Consider the following 24,304-nt stretch of genomic DNA (forward strand, 5'->3'; position numbering starts at 1 on the left):
GGATCATTCTACCAGGGTTTTTTCTCAATGTAATTGGATTTTTCTAAGAACCAAGTTTGGCTTTGTTGACCCTTGCTTTCCTGAAGGCATGTGCATTAGAAGTTATTTTAGTGATAATTTGTTAGTGGTTAGTTCAATTAACTTCGGTTTATCTGAAATATCTCTATTTCACTCTTATTATTGAAATAGAGTTTTATGCAGAATTGGGAAGATACCATCTATTACATTCTTCTGGTTTCCATTGTTGCTCATAAGAGGTTTCAGCCTAATCATTTTTAGCAAATGAATTTCTTCTTCCTTTCTCCCTCCCTCCCCACCTCTCTTCCCTCCCTTCTTTCTTTCTTTCTTTCTTTCTTTCTTTCTTTCTTTCTTTCTTTCTTTCTTTCTTTATTTCCTTCTTTCTTCCTTTATTTATTTCCTTCTTCCTTCTTTCTTTCTTTCTTTCTTCCTTTCTTTCTTTCCTTCTTTCTTCTTTCTTTCTTTCTTTCTTTCTTTCTTTTTCTTTCGAACCCAGGGGAATTCTATCTCTGAACTAACCCCCCCCCCCCAGTTCTGTTTTATTTTTTGTTTTGAAACGGGATCTTGCTAAGTTGCTGAGCCTAGCCTCAGACTTGGAATCGTCCTGTCTCAGCCTCCCAAGTACTGAGACTACAGGCGTGGGCCGCTGTGCCTCGCTACGAGCCACATTTTCTCCCCGGTGGTCCTGCGGCCTTCTCCTTGCCAGTGGTATTCTGCGGGCCACCATGGCGGATTCTGGCTTTCTATTCATCCTGACTGAGACTTCGTGAATTCTCTCAATCTACTGAATCATGCTTAAGGCAGTGCTAGAAAAGTTACAGCTGTTATCTATTTTTCTGTTTATTCTCCTTTCTAGGAAATATGAGTAGAAGAGTTAGGTGCCATTCTAGCTTTTTATTTCATGTCTCTTAATCTCTTTTATACTATCCATTTTGTTATACCTATGTGCAATGTTCTGAGTGATTTCTTCTACTGTAATTTGCATTTTACTAATTCTCTCATTTTAGCTAGCTCTTTAACCCATCTGCTGAGTTGTATTTTCTAACAACTATATTTTTCATTTCTGTAAGTATCTGATCCTTTTTCAAATGATCATTTTGATTGTCTCAAAACTGAGCTCTTTTCTCAATATGATCTTTTATTTTCTCCTAATATCTGAAGCCTTCTGTGGTTCTTTCTCTGTGGCTTCTTTCTACTGACTCTCCTGCACAATGGTGTTTTCATTGATAGTTTCTTTGTGAACTTGTATTTGACTCAACTTCACGTGTTGGAGCCCCAGGACCCTAGAACAACTGCAGTTTTTTTTTTTTTTTTGTTTTGTTTTGTTGTTTTTTAAGAGAAGACTTAGGTTTGCTTCCACAAGGTGCTCAGAACAGCTCCTTGTAATTACTTCAACTTCCTGACCTGGAAAGTCTTTAATCACAGGATAGTATAAAATTGCTCCACAGATACTTGTGAGAACAGACCTTCAAATCCCAGAGGAAAGCTGGCCTGAGCTGCATTAGAGGGCATGAAATGTTTTAAGTCTGAAGATATTCAGACTTATTTCATAAGTCTGAGACTAGCACTTTTCTGGGGGCAGAGGGAGATGCTGGTAGCAAGTTATACTCTCTGCGGAGGTGGCCAGGGGAAATCTGCAGCCGCAGTGAGAGCCTTTGAGAATCTCTCTAGTCCTTACTGAGGCTCAAAGTAGGACTGGAAGAAAGAGGGGAAGGAACCCTGGGATTTTTTTTTTTTTTTTTGCAATACTGAGGAGCTACATCTCCAGCCCTATTTTTTATTCTTTATTTTGAAACTGGGTCTCACTAAATTGCAGAGGGCCTCATTAAGTAGCTGAGGCTGGCTTCAAAGCTGTGCGATCCTCCTTTCCCAGCCTCCCAAGTGTGGGGATTACAAGCATGGGCCACCACACCTAGATCAACAATCAGTTTTAAAATACATCTTTACCTGGGTTTGGTGGCACACACCTGTAATCCCAGTACTTGGGAGGCTAAGACAAGAGGATCACAGGTTCTCATCCAGCCTCAGCAACTAGTGAGGCCCTCCAAAATGTAGTGAAACTCTCTTTCAAAATAAAAAAATAAAATAGGCCTAGGGGTATAACTTGGAGGCAGAGTGCCATTTAATTCAATCCTTAGTACTATAAGAAACTTCAAAGATTTTTTTAACGAACAATAGGAATATAATATATTGAGAAAACACAGATCCACTGAAAGACCAGAATACTTCTTGCAATGAAATATTATATCCTGAATTTTTTTTTATTTTTTTACTTTCAAAATTAGACTACAGTTTATTATGAGTGAAAACTGAAAACAATTCATTGCTTTGGGTTATACATCTATGAATGTAAAATGATCTCTTTAAAGATCTTTATTTAGTTAGTTAGTTTAATATATTTTTACTGGTGTATTGTAGTCAAACATCTCAATGGAATACAAGATTTATGAGGCTATATAAGCACACATCACCCAATTAGCCTTTATCCAATCCCCATCCCATTCCCTCCCCCTCCCTCGATCCCATGCTTGATTTAGTGATTGACTTTGATATATTTGTTTAAGTACATCATGTGCTTTAAAGAGATTTCATCTTCCCCCCTTCCATCCCCTCTAATAGGTCACCTTAATTGCTCTCCATAGGGCCCTTTCTTCAACTAGATTTCCTCCTATTACCCAGTTCTTTCTAGTTTTTGTATATTGGGGGAAGAATCTGATTTTTTATTTTCTGTGATATTTCCCTGTGGATGCCGCATTGCAGGTTCTGATCCCACTCTCGAAGGCCCCAGTACCGGCCTTGCCTAATGGCAGACTCCAATCTCAGCCTTGCTGGCCCCAGCACCAGCCTCACTGACTGGCAGGCTCTGAACCCAAGCCTCGGAGGCCCTAGTACTGGCCTTGCCTTATGGCAGTCTCCTATCTTGGCCTCACAGGCCCCAGTACCAGCCTCACCACATGGCAGGCTCCAATCCCATTCCTTGGAGGCCCCAACACTGGTCTTTCCTCATGGCCAGCTCTGATCCTGGCCTCGCTGGCCCTGGCACCAGCCTCACCACATGGTAGGCTCCAATGCCAGCCTTGGAGGCCCTAACACCGACCTCGCCTCACAGCAGGCTCCGATCCCAGCCTTGCTGGCCCCAGCACCAGCCTCGCCTCCAGACAGGCTCCTATCCTGGCCTCAGAGGCCCCGGCACTGGCCTCGCTGTGCTGTGGGCTCTAGTCTCTGTCACTGTGAGCAGGTCATCTACAGATTTTCCCTTTTTTTCTTCCTTTTTTTTTTTAATATGAGAATGAAGTACCTGTCTTTTTCAAAAGCTGGGAGCCCAAATACCTGGTGGCAATGAATTTTGTCTCTGCTCCAAAGACAGAGGTCCATAACTTCACTACAGAAAGCAGGCTCTACTGCTACTCGTGCACTCTGGCCTCCTGCACTGTGCAGAGGAGAGTGGTGGCCATAAGGGCTGATGTCTCCCAGAACATGCAGCATGGAAGCCCAACCTGGCTATGCAGGGCTCCCTCTGATATGCCCTACTTTTACTACTTTTCATGTTGTCCAGAATTCATGAGCATGTGGGGCAGGAGCAGTCTACTTTTAGGGAGATTTCCTCAAATGTTCAAGATGGATTAGACTGGATCCAAACACTGGTTGCCACCACTGCCACTGCTGCTGCCACCGCTATCTCAGTTCTCCCCTGAACATCTTACCCACACAGCATGCTTTCCAGAATTCCTGAACATGTGTGGGAGTAGCAGTCTACCTTTAGGGAGATTTCTTCAAAAGTTTAAGGTGGATTGGATTGGATCTCTGCCTCTCCCAAATACCGGCCACTGCTGCCACTGCCACTGCCATTTTGGTTCTTTTCCAAGTACCTTTTTCACACAGAATGTTGTCCCAGATTCCTGAGCATGTGCAGTGGTAGCATTCTACCTTTGGGGAGATTTCTTCAAAAGATCCAGGTGGATTGGATTAGATCTCTGCCTCTCCCAAATACTGGCAAATGCTGCCACTACCATTTCAGTTCTCTTCCAAACACTTTGCCCACACAGCATATTGTCCAGAATTCCCGAGCATGCACAGTGTTAGCAGTCTACCTTTGGGGCACTTTCTTCAAAAATTTAAGGTGGATTGGATCGGATCTCTGCCTTTCTCAAATACTGGCCGCTGCCACCCCTGCCTCCATCACCATCCTCCTGATTCTCCTGAGCACCTTCCTTACATGGTATGATATCCAGAATTCCTAAGCATGTACAGCAGGAGCAGCTCCCCTTCGCGGAGATTTTTTTCCAAAAGTTCAAGGTGGATTGGATAGGAGTTGTCTACATTTCCTGAATATTGGCTGCTGCCACTGCCATCTTGGGCCCTCTCCAATATTTTTAATAAAAGAAGACAGTACATGTGTTTTGAAGAGGTTGTGGGATCAAGCACTCAGCAGCAATGAATTTTATCTCCCCTCCAAGAGCAGAGGCCACAGCCTCACTGCGTAGAGCAGGATCTGCTGTTCCAAGCACACCATGGTCCCCAGCGCAGCACAGAGGAGCGCAGCGGCCAGGCGCACTGAGTTTCCCAGGATGCATGGCCAGGCTTTTTGCCCGGCACTGCTGGGCTCCCTCCACCATGCCCGGATCATTTTTCTTACAAGGTATGTTGTTAAGAGTTCCCCAGCATGCACGGCTAAAGTAGTCTTTTCTCTAATCTCTTCTGGGATGTTCTTCCAAAAATCATTTTTCTTGCGTGGTAGGTGCCTCCTTGTCATCTGGCTTCTAATATCTACTCTCTCTCTCTCCTGTATTCTAGATAGGAAGTCACGGCTGGAAATGCCTCCTTAAGTCCTCCCAATCAGATATTAAACTAAAATCTGGTGTCCAGGGCTTCTCTGAGGAATGCCCCTAAAGCTCAAAGACTTTTTAAAATTAAAAAAATTAAATAGGGGTGGGTTTAGCTGAAAGATAGAATGTCCCTGGTTTCAACCTCCAGTACCACACACAGCAAAAAAAAGTTACTCCAGCCCCCCTATATTTAAAATATCCCTCTGTATATTCTGTAAGTACAAAGATAAGCATCTCTGACTTTTAGATATGCAACTACATGTTGTTATAGTACGGCATAGATATGGTAAGACTCAATAAACAACCATCACAAATGTTTACATACAGCACTTTCATTAGTCAAGTAAAAAACAATCCCTCTCCACTGGGCGTGGTGGCCCATGCTTGTAATCCCAGCATTCAGGAGGCTGAGACAGGAGTACCACAGTTCATGGTCAGCCTTGGCTACTTAGTGAGGCCTTCTGAAACTCAGTAAGACCCAGTTTCAAAATAAAAAGAATAAAAATGAGGCTAGGGGTGTAGCTCAGAGGTAAAATGCCCCTGGGCTCCACTTCCCGTACCGCAAAAAAAAAAAAAAAAAAAAAAAAAAATCCCTCTCCTACAATATGTTCAATCTGCTCAAACCATCTATAATCTATATACAATCCAAAATTAAAAAAAAACCAACTCTGCCGGGCGTGGTGGTGCACGCTTGTAATCCCCGCGCTTGGGAGGCAGAGACAGGAGGATCGCGCAGGTTCGAAGCCAGCCGTGCACGCTGGCTTAGGAGACCCTGTTTCCAAATAAAAATGTAAAAATAGGTCTGGGAGTGTAGCCCGGAGGTAGAAGGGCTTCCAGGAACCCCAGTACCACCACCAAAAAAAAAAAAAAAAACAACTCTAGCATATTCTAACCTACTCTTTTTTGATGAATATATTAACCAATTCTCTTCAGCCAAGTGAAAGATATGACCTTATGCTGTAGAATGGTGTTTTTTGAATAAGGTTAAAAGCAATTAAATTTACATGCAAATCAAAATTTAAAAAGAGAGGTCATAGCAGTGTCAACTTTGACCCCAGTCTATGGGGAAAGACTGTTTTCTACATTGAGCAAAATTATGGAGGCACTAGATGCGAACCCAAAGAGGCCCAGGTCTCACATCCAACTTCACCAAGGTTTCTCCTTACCTGAACCACTGGGTTAAGTTTCTAGAAAAACAAAGTTTCTATTTTACTAACAAAAGTTTGAAACATCTTTCAAAGCCTCCTATGAATTAGTCACCATTTTGGACTATTTGCTCACTACTATAATAAAGTAGTTCACTACAAACTGGGCTTGAATGATTCAATAATATCCACGTTCAAATATAAGAGTAAGTTAGCACTTTCTGATGGTTAAAAGTTACTAACAAAGCATCACATGGCCAGGTGTGATGGGACACTCTTGTAACCCCAGTACTTGGGAGGCTGAGACAGGAGAATTGAAGAGTTTGGGCCAGGCTCAGCTACTTAGTGAGGTCCTCACTAAGGGAGTGTAACCTGGAGGGAGAAAGCCTTTAGATTCAATCCCCACTACAAAAAAAAAAAAAAAAAAAAATCACATGGGAAGCAGTATGATGATTAGAATCTCTCTCTCTCTCTCTCTCTCTCTCTCTCTCTCTCTCTCTTTCTTTTATTTATTTATTTATTTTTGTGTGTGTGTGTTTGTGTATGTGTGTGCTGGGGATAGAACCCAGAAGCTTTCTACCTTTGGGCTACACTTTCATATCTATTTTCTATTTTATTTTATTTATTTATTTATTTTGTGTGGGTCTGGGGATGGAACCCAGGGGCATTCTACCTCCAAGCTACAGCCCCTGCCCTATTTTTTATTCTTTATTTTGAAACCGGGTCTCACTGAGTTGCAGAGGGCCTCACTAAGTAGCTAAGGCTGTCTGCGAACCACGATCCTCCGGTCTCAGCCTCCCAAATGCTGGGATTTACAAGTGTGCGCCACCACGCCCGGGCTCTATTTTCTATTTTATTTGGAAACAGGGTCTCACTAAGTTGCTGAGAGCCTCACTAAGTTGCTGAGGCTGGCTTTGAACCTACACAGTCCTCCCGTCTCAGCCTCCCAAGTGCTGGGATTACAAGTGTGAGCCACCAGGTATAGCTTCTATTTTTTTTTTTTAATGCAGCCAGAATTTTGAACCTAGGGGCATTTTACCTCCAAGCTATACCCCCAGTCATATTTTTTATTCTTTATTTTGAATCAGGGTCTCACTAAATTGTGGAGGGCCTCACTAAGTAGCTGAGGCTGGCTGTGAACCAATTCTCCTATCTCAGTTTCTCAAATACAGGGATTACAAGTGTAGGCCTCCACACCCAGCTTGCAACCAGAATTTGAATCCTAGCTCTGTCATTTACTAACTGTAATCTCCAACGAACTACAGGGTTTTTTTCTTTATCTGTAATAGAATAATAGAAACTGCGTCACAGAGATATTGTGAGAACTAAAATGGTTTAATATGGTTAACACATGACTTGACATAGTTAATGCTCACAAAATAGTGGTAGTGTTACTTTCAGTAATGTGATTACTTTGATAATGGTAGTGATTTGGGGAGATAATACAATTTACAATAGAATACAACTGATGTGGGGAAAATTGCTTATAACTGGGTTTTAAATAGTCCTCAAGTTCTGTTACTAGTGGCAAACATAAAGCAAAATATACCAGCGTCTCGGTGTCTAAACTTATCTTTTCAGGTGGCTATTGTGATACACATAAGATATCTGAATTTTGTCTTACCTTGTCAAGAACTGTGTATGGATTTTCTGCACTGAAACCAAGAGGGGCATAGCTTTGGAATCTCTCTCTGAACTCTGCTTGCTTTTCCTGATCAGGGAGAGGGGAAAAAAGTTAATCTTAAGTAAATAGTTCAATAATCCTTGTAAAACCTTTCTTAAACAAGCAAAGAAAAACTTGGTAACTAGCTTACATCAAACAAAATACACTTCTTCCTTATGAGTGTGACTTCCGCATTTTGGAGTGGTGAAACTTCATGTCTGACTGCTGCTGCGATCTTCTTGGTCGTTTGCCACCTTTCAGGTAATTCCTTTAAAAAAAAGAAGTGCAAATGGGAAGTTATTTCAATTATTAAAAAAGAAACAAAAAAGGAAACCAACAGGTTTAAATAATTTTAAGTTTTGTTTACCCTAACCCAAGACCTCTTTTTTTTTTTTTTACACAAAGGAATTACTAAAAGTAAAAATATAAACATGATTAAAGGGCTTCCAGCCAGGCTGGGGTGCGGGCTGACCCCTGGCATGCCTGGATTCATGCCGCCCAAGCATGTGCCAGAATTCTCTTCTTGGAATCAGTGGAAATCTTTTCAGAGTAAAGATACACCTTCAAATTGTTTTTACCACTGTGGGAATAAAATTTAATGTGCTCCAGAGATGACTTCACTAATCTCTAACCTCTAGACACGAGGCCAGCTCCATTTAGCAATTTATTGAGTGGGGAAAAGCTGCTTTGAGGCAGGTGGGCAAAGACTGGGATGTGAATCCACACTACCCTCCACTTTCCTCTGCGCACTCTTTCTTGACGGTGCATCTTACCATTTGAAGCTGGCTTATTTGGGGTGATGAGGATTTTTCAGGGCAAAGAGGCAAAAGGAAGAGAAGGCTCATTCCTACTTGATGTTGGACAAAAGAAGCAATAAATAGTTCAGGTACCGACTCAAGTCTGCTCTTCCTGCCTGCAATGCAAGTAGGTCAAAGCAAGTTCTTTTTGAAGAGCCATGGTGCATAATTACCACTAGAAAACATTCCTTGCATCCAGACAAAGCATCAAAGCATTGTTTCTTCTGGGTCATCTCCTAGGACAATGAAATTGTTTGTCACACAAAACCACCCAGTGTGTGTGTGTGTGTGTGTGTGTGTGTGTGTGTGTGTGTGTTGGGGAGGTCCAACAGCTTTACTTGTTTAGCTGAAGGGCAAAGCTCAAAGGTCCTGTTAATTATTTTGCAACCTTCAATAAATATTTGATGAATGATTCAGTAACTGCCAATTATGAGAAGTGTAAAGGTGCCAGGTATAAATAGCCTTTGCATGGTGGAGGGGGTGCCAAATACATTCTTTAGCTAAAATTGTTAAATAATTTGTCAGAGTGAGCAAGAAGAATACACAGTAAGCAGTCTGCATGGCTCCCACCAGGCAGTCTATGTGCCCTGGTATCGACACAGATGGGAGACGCTATAATGTCAAGACAGGAATACCAAACCAACTCAGAAGCCAAGAGACCTGGCCCCAGAGCTCCTTCCTCCCCTCTGTGCCTCCTCTCAGCAAACTCTTCTTGTGTCCACTCCTTGGAATCTGCATAGAGCATGAAGAACCTTCAGAGGCCTTGGCTGGGAGGCCAGGGAGGAGTCACATCAGATCGCCCAGGCCCCTGGACCCTCCTCAAACAGAGCAGACCTGCTTTGATTGTTCATTTGAGAAAAATCAAACGATCAGCCAATCTCCAAAGTCTATCTAACTAACTCATATGACCCACTCAAAAAGGAGATGACACTGAACCTCTAGTTCAAAGGCCCGAATGGTTCCAAAGGGCACAGATGGGAGTGAGATTCCTTGAGTGTGTCTGCCAAGTTGGGATGGGGTGACGATGGGCTCTTACAGACACTGAAGCATTGGAGGTTTTGAGTAAGGAAGGGCTGGGTTAACCCTGTAGGTCAGAACGCTAACATCATCAGAGCAGACCATAGATGGGTATGAGAAGGGAATGGTGAATTCAGAGGTTGCTGCTGTGGTCAACATTAAGAAGTAACAAGAACTGTCCAGGTGTGATGGCACTTGCCTGTAATCCCAGTACTCGAGAGGCTGAGACAGGAGGATCACTGGCTCAAGGCCAGCCACAGCAACTTAGTGAGGCCCTCGACAACTTGGTAAATCCCTGTATCAAAATAAAAAGTATAACGGGCTGGGAGTGGAGCTTGGAGGTAGAACATCCCTAAGTTCAATCCCTAGTACCACAAAAAGACGTAACAAGAACCAAATTAAAATGGATTCGGCAGGAATGGAAGGAGGTGACAGACTGAAAAGATGCTATACACCAAGACCACTCTGTTGGGCATAAACTCCCACAACTTTGCGGAAATGATGTTTAAACTTTTGGGGCCCATCACGTCTAAGGCTTTGTTTTTTTTTGTTTTTATTTTTTTGCATAGAATAAAGCATATATTAGTCTTTGGAAAATGCTATGATATTCATAATAATAAAGAAGAAACAGAGCAACTATCACATGCGGCTTTAATTAAAATAAAATTGGAGCTGGGCGTGGTGGCGCACGCTTGTAATCCCAGTGCTTGGGAGGCTGAGACAGGAGGATTGCACAGGTTCCAAGCCAGCCTCAGTTACATAGTAAGGCTCTCAGTAATTTATTGATACCCTGTTTCCCAATGAAAATCTAAAAAAAATAGGTCCGGGAGTATAGCCCAAAGGTAGGAAATCCCCTGGGTTCCACCCCTAGTACCACAAAATAATTAATTAGTTAATTAATTAAATTGGGATAATTGCTTTAATTAAAATTGGGATCCTAATAACTTTCACATACAACTTAAATCTTATTTTTCCCCTTAACCAGTCTAAATTGCCTGCATATTATACGCACATAGCTAAAAGCATCCTGCTTTCAAAGTACTGAAAAGCCTAATATTTTCAGTAATACCAGAATCCAAAAGAATGAGCTAAACTTTTATAATACAAATCTCTGGGGCCATCACTAAAATTCCGCTCCCCAAATACTTACATTATGACTGGCTGTAAGAGATATATTTCAAGGTCCAAGATATTACACAAAGATTACCCAAATCTTTTTTATTTTTATTTAATTTTTTTTTTTTGCGGGTTTGGGGATTGAACCCAGAGTCATTTGACCTCCAAGCTACACCCCCTGCCCAATTTTTTATTCTTTATTTTGAAACCAGGTCTCACTGAGTTGCAGAGGGCCTCACTAAGTAGCTGAGGCTGTCCGCGAGCCGCGATTCTCCTGTCTCAGCCTCCTGAACGCTGCCCAAATCTTTTTTAAAATAAGAAATATTTAAATCAGGCACAGTGATGCACACTTGCAATCCTAGTACTTGGGTGGCAGAGACAGGAGGATCGAAAGTTCATGGCCGCTTTAAAATACTACCTTTATGTTATTGTAATTGTGAGTTTCATCTTGATTAAAAATAAAAGTAATAAATTGGACATAGCAAATACAGACAAAAGACAATGTTTGAAAAAGGATCGTGAGAAGCATTCTATCACACAGTAGGCAAACCTTCTGGTGTTAATTTGCTGAGGAGTAAATGAGGTGGACTCATGGTACTTGAATACAAATCTGAATTAGAGTTGTGTGCTCTGACCACTAAACAGGATGAACTAGGATCCGACGAAAGCTTTTTGGTTGATGTGTCTTGGCCACATTTTCAAGGTTAAATGTAAATTCAATCCGTAAGCACCTCACACACAGACCCTGCTACCATCCATAGGACTTCACTGGGGGCCTGTGAGGCCTCTGTTCATGATTTCAGCTATAACTAAAAACGCTCTGTGCATCATTAGGCACACAGAAGCCACCAAACCTTTCCAGAGCACAGAAAACATAAGGATAGCACAGAAATCTGTTTGGATTTCTTAATCAAAGCAGGATTCATGTATGTATTTTTTCTTTACCAGCATGTCCACAGTATGTTTCCTAGACTAGGACACTTCTCAGCTGACAGGAAGATTTCACGTGTGAAGGTGATGGTAAAACTGGGACTCAAAAGAGCACCTGATGGGCTCTCTGCAACCTTGAGGCATTCCAGCAGGAAGGCAGCAGGCAGCAACACTCAGCAGCACACAACTTTTGATTAAATCCTGGCACAGATTAAGAATGGGCTTTTGTCATGAAGCACACCTACAGATGACTGTTGGCTGGTGTTACTACTTGCATGACCTTCTAAAAGTTAGTCTTGTGCCGGGCGTGTTGGCGCACACTTGTAATCCCTGCCCTTGGGAGGTGGAGGCAGGAGGATCGCGCTGGTTTGGAGCCAGCCTTGCTGGCTTAAGAGACCCTGTTTCCACATAAAAAGGTAAAAAAAAATAATAAGTCTGGGAGTGTAGCCTGTGGGAGTGTATCCCAGAGGTAGAAGGGCTTCCAGGAACCCCAGTAACACCAAAAAAAAAAAAAAGTTAGTCTCCCAGACAGCCTCAGCTATTTAGCCAGGCACTTTGCAACTCAGTTTCAAAAAATACAAAGACTGAAAAATAGGGCTGGGGGTCCAGCTCAGAAGTAGAATGTCCCTGAGTTCCATCCCCAGTACCAGACAAAAAAAAGGAAAGAATAAAAATAAAAAAATAAAAGTTAATTCGTCTCTTTAAGCTTCATAAGGACATCATAAGAAAGCACAGTGTAGCACTTGGCTAAAGCAGTTGCTCAATTTGCGGTTCTTGTGAACATTTAGCTCTGGCCTACCTCCAGCTGAACATAGACGTGCTCCGGCATCTTCTGGCCGTAGCTTTCCAGGAGTGCGATGGTTTCTTGCAGAGGTTCGAAGAGTTCATCAGTGGCTCTCTGACGGCTTCTTACAGCCAGAAGATGGCCCATGATATCAACCAAGCCATCATGGTCACCTTCACTCAATTCTCTCTCAAGTCCTGCATCTGTCGCCTTTATAAATTCTTGTAGCTCATTCAGGCTATCGAATAAATAAAAAAAAATATATGCGCATATATATATATATATATATATACACATACACATCACACACATACACAAACTATGTTCATGAAAACGTTTAGTAGCATGACATTTAATTTGATCTCATTTTTATTATGGGAGACTACATTTGAAGCCATAACAAGATTCACTCATCAAGAATTATCACAAGTCTCATTTTTATTATGTACCTGAGTAAACATCACCATTACTCATGATCTCTGTCATGAAATTGGCAGTGTTCATACTCTTAAAATTCATATTTCAATTAGGAAGCGGTCAACTTTGAAAAAACAGTTGGTATAACTTCTAATACCAAAGTTCAAATGCTACCTGTCGACGACAAATCTCAGAAGATGCTCCTGAAACATCCAGCTCCACCGCTTGATCATGTTCAGCAAGCTCAGTTTGAAAGGTTTCATGTCCACCTTGAACCAACTGTTGAATACTTTGAAGTCATCGAATTTGCTCATCTGAACATACAAAGCCTCATAAATGTCGATCTATAGATTAGAAACAAAAAATAACTACAATTCCTCCATGAAAAGCCAATGAACTATGGATAGCAGATGCCAAAGGCTTTCCTTGCCTGCTCTTTAAATTGTTCAAGAGTTGGTGGCTGTTCAGGAATCTCTTCCTGTGCATGAGCACCCATTTCCTCAGAGGAGACGGTATGGCCGAACAGGAGAAAATGCTTCATAAACTCCACTCGGTCATCCACCCAGAGATAAGCATAGGCCTCCAGGGAGTTTCTGAAATCCAAGACTTTGTTGATGACGTCTGCCACTCTGTTCATTATCTCCCGCCTGGCCTCTGCCAAGCCTAACATGTTATCCATATCACTCTACATGAGAGGAAAAGCAAGCACATATTCTTATTCAGACCAACCTTGTTCTATCAATTATATGCAACATAACACTATCTAAGGCACTTCTTCAAAGGGAGAAGAGTTTTATAGCCACATAAAACATTATGTTATAGCCACATAAAACATTATGTTGCTTTTCTTAACTTCTTTCCTGGTTCTCCCAACTATCCCATTTTGTTTTTGAATCATTAACATAAAAGCTGGTATCTGTTTGACAAAGACAATACCTGGTAATTTTCTATCTCCAGATGTGCTGCTATGCGTTGCATCTGAGCAGACATTCTAAAACTGTTGCAGAGCATTTCTTCTACCAGGTCATAGAAGCCATCCCCAGCCTCTCTTTCTAAAGAAGGTTTAAACACAATCTCAGGGGGCATTAAGATCATTTGTGCTTGAAAAAACGGTGCAGGTTTTGATTGTTTCTCTGTATTTGTCAGAAAAAAGTCTAAGTCACACATGATAGCCTGAAAAAAGCCTTCCACCACGATGTCATCAATGAATTCTACATAAATTTTCCAGGTATCCAGAGAAGGATCAGCTTTGAAGAGTTTTCTGTTTTCCTAGAAATGGACAAGTATTAATAGATGAATATTAATAATAATGAAAGCTTTTTACTTATATAACTTGTTAAAGAAAGGATTAAGGCCAGGCATGGTAGCACATGCCAACAATCCCATTACTTAGCAGGGTGACACAAGAAGATCACAGGTTCAAGACCAACTTCAGCTACTTAGTGAAGCCCTCAGCAACCTAGAGAAAACTTGTTTCAAAATAAAAAATATAAAATAGGTCTGGGAGTATAGCTTTTTTTGTGGTACTGAGGGGGTAGAACCCAGGGGCTTTCTACCTTCAGGCTATACCACCAAACCTATTTTATAATTTATTTGGAAACAGGGTCTCACTAAGTTGCTGAGAGCCTCACTAAGTAGCCGAGGCTGGCTTCAAACCTGCGCGATCCTCCTGTCTCAGCCTCCCAAGTGCTGTGATTACAAGCGTGCACCACCACCACCACCATCCCCCGGCTTGGGGGTATAGCTTTAATGTAGAACAACCCAAGATTCAATCCCCAATACCACATAAAAGAAGGAAGGAAGAAAGGAAGGGCTTAACCTTAAGCCAATGATGAATATCTAAGCAGAATTTTAAAACATTGAGTTCAAATGAGTTCATATAAAAAATGCATCCAAAAGTCATTCCTCAAAGGAAAAATTCAATATGAACGTTGGTATCTTCAAATGCAGATAGAAAATATACTGTTTCTAATGAGTCCTACAAGCCTTGGGCCTGGGCTGTGGTTCTTGCTCTGTCCCTAATTCTACACAGCCTTGGACCTCTCCTGCCACGGCCTTGCTTATAGATGAGATTTCTCAAACTGGTCTTTGGAAGAGTACTGCTCTGGATAGCTGGGGATCACTAAGTCAGGGAAGTGCTGTGATGATTCTTGAAGACTCCCAGAGCCCCTATTATATTAAGACCCTGGGATTTGGCTCAGTCCAATTGTTTCCAATGCAAAAAATCCCCGCTCCTTTTTTTTGGGAGGGGGCTACTGGGGTTCCTGGAAGCCCTTCTATCTCCGGGCTACACTCCCAGACCTATTTTTATATTTTTATTTGGAAACAGGGTCTCCTAAGCCAGCGCGCACGGCTGGCTTCGAACCCGCGCGATCCTCCTGTCTCCGCCTCCCAAGCACGGGAATTACGAGCGTGCGCCCCCACGCCCGGCTCCCCCCTCCTTTTTTTTTTTTTCAAATCACCTATGTGCAACCTACAGGACTGGTAAAGTCTCAACTCCCTATATGCTTCCAGGATAGCAGCCACTTCTATCTCTGCAGTGGAGCAAAATGGGGCCAGGAGACAGAGGTGTGTTTCCACACTGCCACAGGTTGGGAATGTGGCGTGCCAGGCCTAGTGGCAAAGATGTGGAAAGGTCAAGTGGGTAACAAGGTTGATTCCAGAGAGACGATGTGGGTAGTAGAGTGTACATAGGTTACCAGGCCGGTGACAGACGTACAAGGCAGAGGCTGCAGCACAGAGAAAAGACGACCCTGGAAGAGAGCTGATGATGAGTGGACTTTACTCTCTGCTGTCTTGGTTTATTTTCTGTAGATATATGTATGAACTGGAATGCAAAGGTGTTTTAGCCTTGTGCCGAACTGGAATGACAGAGGTGAGTCTGGTTTTGCAATGAGGCAGGACAGAGAAGAGAGAATTCTAGGGATTTGTTGCCTTTCAATTTAAGAACTGCTGTCTTGATCATGCTGTGTCACCATCCAGCTGGAACTGTGTAGTCTGTGACCCCACAGCCCTGCAGTTACACAGTGCACATCCTGGGAAGCTGTACACAGCACCCGGTGCCTTTGCAGGCTCTAGGAAAGAAAAGCATAGATCTTAGTGCAAAGGGGAAAATAATCCCAAAGACCATCTTCTGCAGTCTCCTCACTTGTGTGTGTGTGTGTGTGTGTGTGTGTGTGTGTGTGTGTGTGTGTGGCCAACTGTCTTTGGTTTTCTTCAATTTCCTAGCTACATCTCAGTAATCATTCTTCTTCATTTCCTGGCTTAAATGTCATTGCCACCAGGAGCATTCTATCTCCAAACTACACCCTCAGCCCTATTTTTTGTTATTTATTTTGAAACAGGGCCTCACTAAGTTGCAGAGTGCCTCATTAAGTAGCTGAGGCTGTCCACAAACCTGTGATCCTCCTGTCTCAGCCTCCCAAGCGCAGGGATTACAAGCGTACGCCACCAGGCCCGGCTTACCTACTCCTTTTTAATGTTTACTTTCATCTCTCGGGGATGCACCTGACACCAAGTCCTGTTTCATCCCACAAATCTGCTCCATCTCTGTCCTCCCCACATCATAAAGAGAAACTTTACTTGCCAGGTCCTTAAATAAAAAACCTTGCTGTCATCCTTGATATTCTTTCTTCTTGACTCCCCATGGCAAATTCGGATGGCTCTGGCTTTGAAATATGCCCAAATCACTGGGCGTGGTGGCACACGCTTGTAATCCCTGTGCTTGGGAGGCGGAGATAGGAGGATCATGCAGGTTCGAAGCCAGCCACGCTGGCTTAAGAGACCCTGTTTCCAAATAAAAAAGTATAAAAATAGGTCCGGGAGTATAGCCCAGAGGTAGAAGGGCTTCCAGGAACCCCAGTACCACCAAAAAAAAAAAAAAAAAGAAAGAAAGAAAGAAAGAAAGAAAGAAAGAAAGAAAGAAAGAAAGAAAGAAAGAAATATGCCCAGACTGTGAACACGCTGATCCAAGACTTCATCATTTTTCACCTGGGTTATGATAGTAAGCTGCCAAGAGGCCCTTTGCCTGCCACATCCTCACTCCCCTGTGGCTTATCATCAACAAAGAAAGCCCCTGGTTGCAAAAACTCATAGGATGTGCTCTTGGCCCCTTCTGAATGACATCCCCTATCGCATTCCCTCACAACGTCTGCTTTAGATATGCTGACTATCCAACAGATCTCTGGACAGGCCAGGTGGATGCACCTCAAAGCTTCTCATCCTTTTACTACCTAGAACACCTTCTCCTGATTCACACTTGTTTCATCCCCTTTCGGTTCTCTGCAGAAGGCTATCTTTTTTTTTTTTTTTAAGGTACTGGAAATTGAACCCAAGGCATTCTGTCTCCAAGCTATACCCCCAGCCCTATTTTTTATTCTTTATTATGAAACAGGGCTTAAGCTGAGGCTGGTCACAAACTTCAATCTCATTTGCCTCCCAAGTACTGGGATTACAAGCATGTGCCACTATGCCTGGCTGAAATCTACTTAATAAAGAGGCCCTCCCGACCACCCTGAATTAGATACAGCCGGTTCCCCAATTCTGCAATCCCCTACCCTACTCCTGATCTTTCATCATGGCTCCTTTACAACTGACATATTGGCATTTGTTTTTTCTCTTGCTATCTTCCCTTAGAGTATTGTCTGTGAGACAAGAGATCTGGAGGGCAGTATTCATTTGCTTTTATTTCTTTTTCTTCTTTGTTTTGTTTTACTTTCTCTTGAATTGAGAGCCCTAGAATAGCACCTGCTACTATTTTATAAACTCAAATATTTGTTACAAGGAAGTAATGGCTGCTGCCTTTGTTTGAAGATGGTTGGGAGGGCTACACAAGATGATGTTAATAAGGTTCTGCCACCTAGCAGACATTCAACAAATAGTGGCAAGTGAGGCATGGCAGTATATGCCTATAATCCTAGTATTTGAGAGGGTGAGATAGAAGGATTGCAGGTTAGAGGCCAGTTTCAGAAACTTAGCAAGACCCTCAAGCAATTTAGTGAGACCCTGTTTCAAAAATAAAAACAAAATAGGGATGAGGGTGCACCTCTGGGTTCAACCCAGTACCAGAAAAAATAAACAATAGTGGTGGCTATTTAATAGTATCCAGAAGAGAGTGAGTGCAACAAAGATAGGGACTCCACCTTCAGCCTTTCTATTTCATTAAAACAACTCACAATCTATTCTCTTTCCTCAGGACTGAGGGTCCTGAGGGCTGTAGAAATCATAGGCAAGCAACACAAATCCTTCTGCCTTAAATGCTTAATGAAGCCATAAAGGTCTTTCAAGCTCAATAAAAGACTCCTACAATACTGGTGAAGGGTTTGTGCTCTTTTTCTAAACTAAATTAAAAGGATCAATAACTTGAAACTTTAAAAGCAATTACCTCTACCAAGTTGTGTATCTTGTGGCCATCTTCTTGGATTAACTTGTATTTTTTAGCAAACAGGTCTCCCTTGTCCTCCAGGGTCAGAGCCAGCTCCCTCCTGTGCTCCCTCCGGGGCAGAAGCGGACACTCGGCCCAGGCCCGCATGGTCTGCTGGACCTCCCGCACGTTGTCCTGGGTGCGAGCGACCCTGCGCTCCAGCTCCGCGGTGGCCACCTGCACCTGCTCCACGTAAGCCCAGCAGTCATCCCGCCAGGTCAGCCAGCCCAGCGCCGCTCGCAGCTGCTCATCAATAGTCCCCAGCTCATCCTCGATCAGTGGGTACTCGAATTCCAGAAGAGACTGCTTCAGCCTATTGTATCCTTGCACGAGAAGTTCAAGACTCCCAATGTACTGAGTAAGGAATACCCAAAACAGAAAGGGCCAAAACGTTAACTCCCTTCTCTCCTGGAGGTATCAAAACGTCATAGTTCTGCCTGCTCATATTTGAAATTCAAAATATTTCTATTCAAAAGATACCCAGTACCCCCAAACCTTTAAAATAGTGTTCCTTTTCTTGAAGATGGCTAAGGCTGAATCTGGCACGTCAGATTTCTTCAGCATCAAAAGATACTTCACTTCTCTCAACACAGCCACCAGCTGGTCAAAGAAAATCAAGGATTATTGCTGGTTTTAAGAACATCATTTTATTTTAACACATGTTAAACCTGAAACTCTTAATATTTCATCCAGTGATTAGTCTATCTCCAAATCATCAAGGTAAATAGACTTTTGCTTTATATGATTAAAATAAAAACTCATATATTCATTAATAAAATAAATGCCTATGAACTCTACTATATCTATAACATACACCAGCTTTTTAGTTAAAATTCCATCATGAAAGTTGAGGTTTGGAGAATCTGGCTGGGTGTGGCGACACATGCCTATATTTCCAGTACTTGAGAGGCTGAGACAGGAAGATCACAGGTTTAGGACAGCCTCAGCAATATAGCAAGACTCTCGGTAACCCAGCAAGTCCCTGTTTCAAAACAAAAAATAAAAAGGGCTGGGGGTGTAACTCAGAGGAAGAATGCCCTGAGTTCACCTCTCCACATTGGGGGAAAAAAGCCAACAATTTGGAAAGTCCACATGCTCTATACTAAATAAAAACCTGTCATGCTTCTGGTGGACTGTAGTATATTTGTATTTGTCATAATCTTTTTCAGAGGGAAAATAAGCTTGTATATATTGGTTGAACCGAAGGTAATTTGAACTATCCCTAAAACATTTCAAGGACTTAGACTCCATAAACAGGTTTTGTGGTAGAGAGAATCCTCAGTTCTCTAGATCAAACACTGATGCATAGCCAGGAGTGGTGGCACATGCCAGGAATCCCAGCGCTTGGGAGGCTGAAACAGGAGGATCAGAGGTTCAAGGCTGGCAGCACACAGAAAGACCCGATTTAGAAATAAAAATAAATAGGGCTGGGCTGTAGCTCACAAGTAGAATGCCCTGGTTCAATCTCCTGTACCACATACACACACACACAAAAAAGTTTAATGTATGTCTACTGATTTTCATTAACAAAATAGAGTAATGCTATTCTTTGTATATATTTTAGAGAGAAACAGGTCAGAATTAGAGTGCAGGGTATGACTCTCAAACTTAGTGGACCTGACTCTCCTACCTCCTAGGCATGCCTTGGGACTGCCAGGAAAGACTGGTAATCACCAACAGAGATAGATTATCTTACTACCTGAAAGATTCAGATGTTTAAGCTATGTGTTTTGGTCACGGAAACTTACAAATAACCTCTTCTGTTATTGTAAAGAATCATATCTATAGTAGCTAAATGAAACCTCTTATCGAACAAGCTAAAAGACTTGGGGATATTTTACACACACACACACCTATGTGAGTATATACATGTTTATATATATGTCACATATACATATATGTATATCCATGTAATGTTTATTATATATACACATACTATATAATTTATTTACACAGATGTATATATAATTGTTAATAATGTTTTTATACTCTCATTGTTATATAATATAATAAAGTTATGAGACAACATGAAATTTCCCTTTGCTATATGATGTATGATGAGATATCAAAAGCCTGTTCAATAAAAGCAATGCTCATCCTAGATATTAACTATTTATATCATCCTTGATATTAATATTTTTATGTTGTTTATAAAACTAGAGCTGAGCATGGTGGCACACTTGTAATCCCAGCGTTTAAGAAGCTGAGACAGGAGGATCATGGTTCGCGGCCATCCTTAGCTACTTAATGAGGTCCTTTGCAACTCAGTGAGACCCAGTTTCAAAATATAGAATAAAAAATAGGGCTGGGAATGTAGCTCGGAGGTAGAATTGCCCTGGGTTCCATCCCGAGAACCACCAAAAAAAAAAAAAAAAGCCTCTTTAAATTAGCACCAGTTTGACCACCATATACTAAATTATTTTCCATTTTAAAAAATCATGACAAAACTTTACCTACCTTAGTCCACCAAAACTATGACAGTCTTTACTCCATTTAGTTTGTGTATTCTTCAAATTTTCACTTACCCGATCAATTTTAATTAACTAAAAAGCTGGTATGTGTTACAAAAATATTCATGCCAGAAACCATCTGATAAAGACTAATGATTCAGTTTGGTTGAGCCAACAATCACTAAATATTACTGCATGTCAGAAACTATGCCAAAGAGACAGAACACAAAGAAGAAAGGAATGGACCCTACCCTCAATAGCTCGCTATATAATAAGGCGGGTGGTAAAGAAATAATTATAAGATATACTAATAAAGAATAACTAAGAGTTTAGAAAACACATCTCTAAAATAAAGACCTACTACAAGTTGTTTATAATCCTCGCAATGCTAACATTTTCCCAAAATAAAGTACAAGTGGTTGGAAATATACTTCTAAGTATATCATAAAGTATTTCAAAAATATACCTATGATAAGAATAGCATCTATAAAATGTCTTAGTAAGCTATATTCCTACCTTTGGGTCAAAGTTGACACTAAGAAGACCACTTATGGCACTGAACTTAACCAATGGTTGATTCAAGTTGAATTCACAGATTTCATTCACATTACTTTTCCATTCGTTATAGATGTGATTTTCAAATTGGTCTAGCAAAGTGGTCATTTCAACATATTTCTGATAAGTAACAGCTTCATCAGGATGGTCCCCAAATCTATAAGGAATAAGGTGTTTTTGCTTTTCTATGTTTTGATTTTAGTTTATTTTACAATAATACAATGCACAATAAAATAGACATGATTACATTATACATTATAAACAGCAAGAGAAAGAATAAGTATCAAAATCATGCTTTTCCTTTAAAATATAGTTATAAATGAACAGAACTCCAAAAATTCTACTTAATATCAGTACCAACAAGTTGCCAATTTACAAAGAGATGAAGAAGACACAGAGAACTACAAAATAAAAGGTGTTTGTTATTGGAGAAATAATACATAATACAAAAAATACCTTTCCAAAAACATTGTGGATGAAAAGGAAAAGAGAAAAGGAAGAAAAGACCTGAAGACATATCAACAACGAGCTTCGGAGTCCCATCAAAAGTATTCCAAAGTCATAGAGAGGAAGCCTTCCCAACAAGCCCAGCCAGTGCAGAAAACAAAATTACTCTCAGAGTGCTAATATGATCAGCTCACTGACCCATAGAAAGCCCGCCTTAGAATAATTCACCAGGAAGCAAGACAGGAAATTCATCTCCATTACTTACAAGTAACGGAGAGATACAAAGTTGGACCAAGACATTTGAAGGCGTTCGAGCACCTCTTTGGCCCATTTGATATTTCCAGAGGTAAATGGCATATTCTTGTTAAGAATAACATCTCCAAATTCAATCTGCAAGTTGATATTTGGGCAAAGAGGAAGAATTTAGTCAAAGTTCCTTCCAACCTTGTAAACATTTGTTAGTTTTGGTACTTTTACATTGGTATAAAACATATGTGTTTAATAACTTAATTGGAAGACTTATAGTCCCAAAGCAAGTTCTTCGTTTCCACAAAGAAACCAATTTAATAAGAGTATAAAATATTTGTGCCTAAATTTCATCTTTAGACACAATCAAATACAGTTCTAGGTGATGACCACTACCCACAAAAACCAATATTGCGTATATACTTAGCCTTACCAGAACTTACCTGCTTCATGTGTTCATTATACAATTGCTTACACATATCCAACTCTGTATTAAGCATGTTCACTAGTGTACTGTAATGTGGGCTGAAAATTTCCATGACAACTGGTTTCTCTAGAAAATTCCCAAATACAGTCAAAAGCTAAAAAAAAATCAAAGTTAAAAGTTAAAGAAAGGTTAAGAACCATAAGCATTTTTGTGGGGTTTTTTTCTGTTTGTGTTTTGTTTTGTTTTTTGTGGTGGTACTGGGGATGGAATCCTTCTACCTCTGGGCTACACTCCCAGACCTATTTTATATTTTATTTGGAAACAGGGTCTCTTAAGCCAGCAAAGCTGGCTTCAAACCTGCGTGATCCTCCTGTCTCCGCCTCCCAAGCGTGGGGATTAGAAGCGTGCGCCACCACGCCCAGCAGAATTATAAGCTTTTAATACAAATATTTAGCACACATAACTTTCCCCATTAAATCTCGATAGAAAAGTGTAGAACAGCCAGGTGTGGAGACAGGAGGTGGAGACAGGAGGATCACACAGGTTCGAAGCCAGCCTTGCTGGCTTAAGAGACCCTGGTTCCAAATTTAAAAAAATATCAAAATAGGTTTGGGAGTGTAGCCCAGAGGTAGAAGGGTTTCCAGGAACTCCAGTACCATAAAAAAAAAAAGAGTGTAGAACCACACAAAGTATCCTGCAATGCCTTAATTTTTTTATCTTACTAAATTTCTATGCTTCCGATAAACCAAAATCTAGATGTAATTTCTCTTTTTCAGTGGAAATTGAAAGGGGTCAGGAATGAACCGTCTGTTAGCAGTCCCTGCTCACAACTACTTCCTGTTGGATGTCAAGAAACTTTTTTTCAGTACGGGGGATGGAACCCAGGGGCATTCTACCTCTGAGCTATACCCCCAACCCTATTTTTTATTCTTTATTTGGAAACAGGGTCTCATTGAGTTGCAGAGGGCCTCACTAAATAGCTGAGGCTGACTGTGAACCATGATCCTCCTGTCTCAGCCTCCCATATGTTGGGATTACAAGCGTGTGCCACCACGCCCATCAAGAAACATTTTTTGAAGATGATTTGTGTATATAAATAGAAGCAGCTGGGCTGGGCACAGTGACACACATCTGTAGTCTCAGTACTTGGAAGGCTGAGACAGGAGGATTGTAGGATCCAGGCCAGCCTTTACAACTTAGGGAGACCCTACTTCAAAATAAAAAATAAAAAAGGCTGGGGGTATAGCTGAGAGGTAGAATGCCCCTGAGTTCAATTCCTAACACCCCCCACCCAAAAAAAAAGAATAGAAGCAATATTTACAAACATGTTATTTATTTTTCCCTCCTACATGCATACTCTTTAAATGTAAGAATATAAATCAGTCATGGTGGTACAGGCCTGTAATCCCAGTACTTGGGAGGTTGAGATAGGAGAATTACAGGTTCAAAGCCAGTCTCAGCAACTCAGTGAGGCTCACATCAACTTAGCGAGGCTCTGTTTCCAAATGAAAAATAAAACAGGATGTGGGGCCTGGCATGGTGCTGCATGCTTGTAATCCTAGAACTTGGGAGGCTGAGACAGGAGGACTGTAGTTAATGGCCAGCCTCAGCTACTTAGTGGTGCCCTCTGCAACTTAGTGAGATCTTGTTTCAAAATAAAGAATTTAAAAAAATAGGGCTGGAGGTGCAGATCGGAGGTAGAATGTTCCTGGCTTCCATTGCCAGGACTACAAAAAACAAAACAAAACAAAAACATCTATATCCAAGGGCTAGAGTTGTAGTTCAGTGGGAGAGCACTTGCCTATCAAGCAGGAAGCCCTGAGTTCAGTCTCCAGTGCCACAAGAAACAAAAGAATATCCTTTTCTATATCAAGGACTTCCTGTTAATACCACCAATAATTATACCAAATGTACCAGTCATGGAGACTCTTCAACCCACAGCCCCTGGTGCATCTACAAGACCTAGACACCTGGACCATGGTCTGGGTAGCAGTCAGTGGTCATTGTAGAAAATCAACCGCTCCACAGGCGGACACCTCCTGTG

The 24,304-nt window shown here is 41.4% G+C and overlaps 1 protein-coding gene across 2 annotated transcripts in view; it reads right to left on the bottom strand.

Moving 5' to 3' along the window:
* DNAH11 (dynein axonemal heavy chain 11) overlaps positions 1–24,304 on the bottom strand; it is a gene marked incomplete at its 5' end in the record, with an annotated part of 386,720 nt that overhangs the window by 315,231 nt on the left and 47,185 nt on the right. For both annotated transcript variants that reach the window (XM_080701838.1, XM_080701837.1), the window contains 11 exons: positions 7,614–7,700; positions 7,804–7,920; positions 12,312–12,534; positions 12,888–13,057; positions 13,144–13,398; positions 13,650–13,982; positions 18,097–18,489; positions 18,631–18,735; positions 21,102–21,297; positions 21,853–21,977; positions 22,277–22,414. In XM_080701838.1, coding sequence (XP_080557964.1) covers positions 7,614–7,700; positions 7,804–7,920; positions 12,312–12,534; positions 12,888–13,057; positions 13,144–13,398; positions 13,650–13,982; positions 18,097–18,489; positions 18,631–18,735; positions 21,102–21,297; positions 21,853–21,977; positions 22,277–22,414 — 2,142 coding nt within the window. The remainder of the gene's footprint in view (positions 1–7,613; positions 7,701–7,803; positions 7,921–12,311; positions 12,535–12,887; positions 13,058–13,143; positions 13,399–13,649; positions 13,983–18,096; positions 18,490–18,630; positions 18,736–21,101; positions 21,298–21,852; positions 21,978–22,276; positions 22,415–24,304) is intronic.

The sequence above is a fragment of the Muscardinus avellanarius genome (assembly GCF_963383645.1).
Source record: "Muscardinus avellanarius genome assembly, chromosome: 9".
Lineage (NCBI taxonomy): Eukaryota > Metazoa > Chordata > Mammalia > Rodentia > Gliridae > Muscardinus > Muscardinus avellanarius.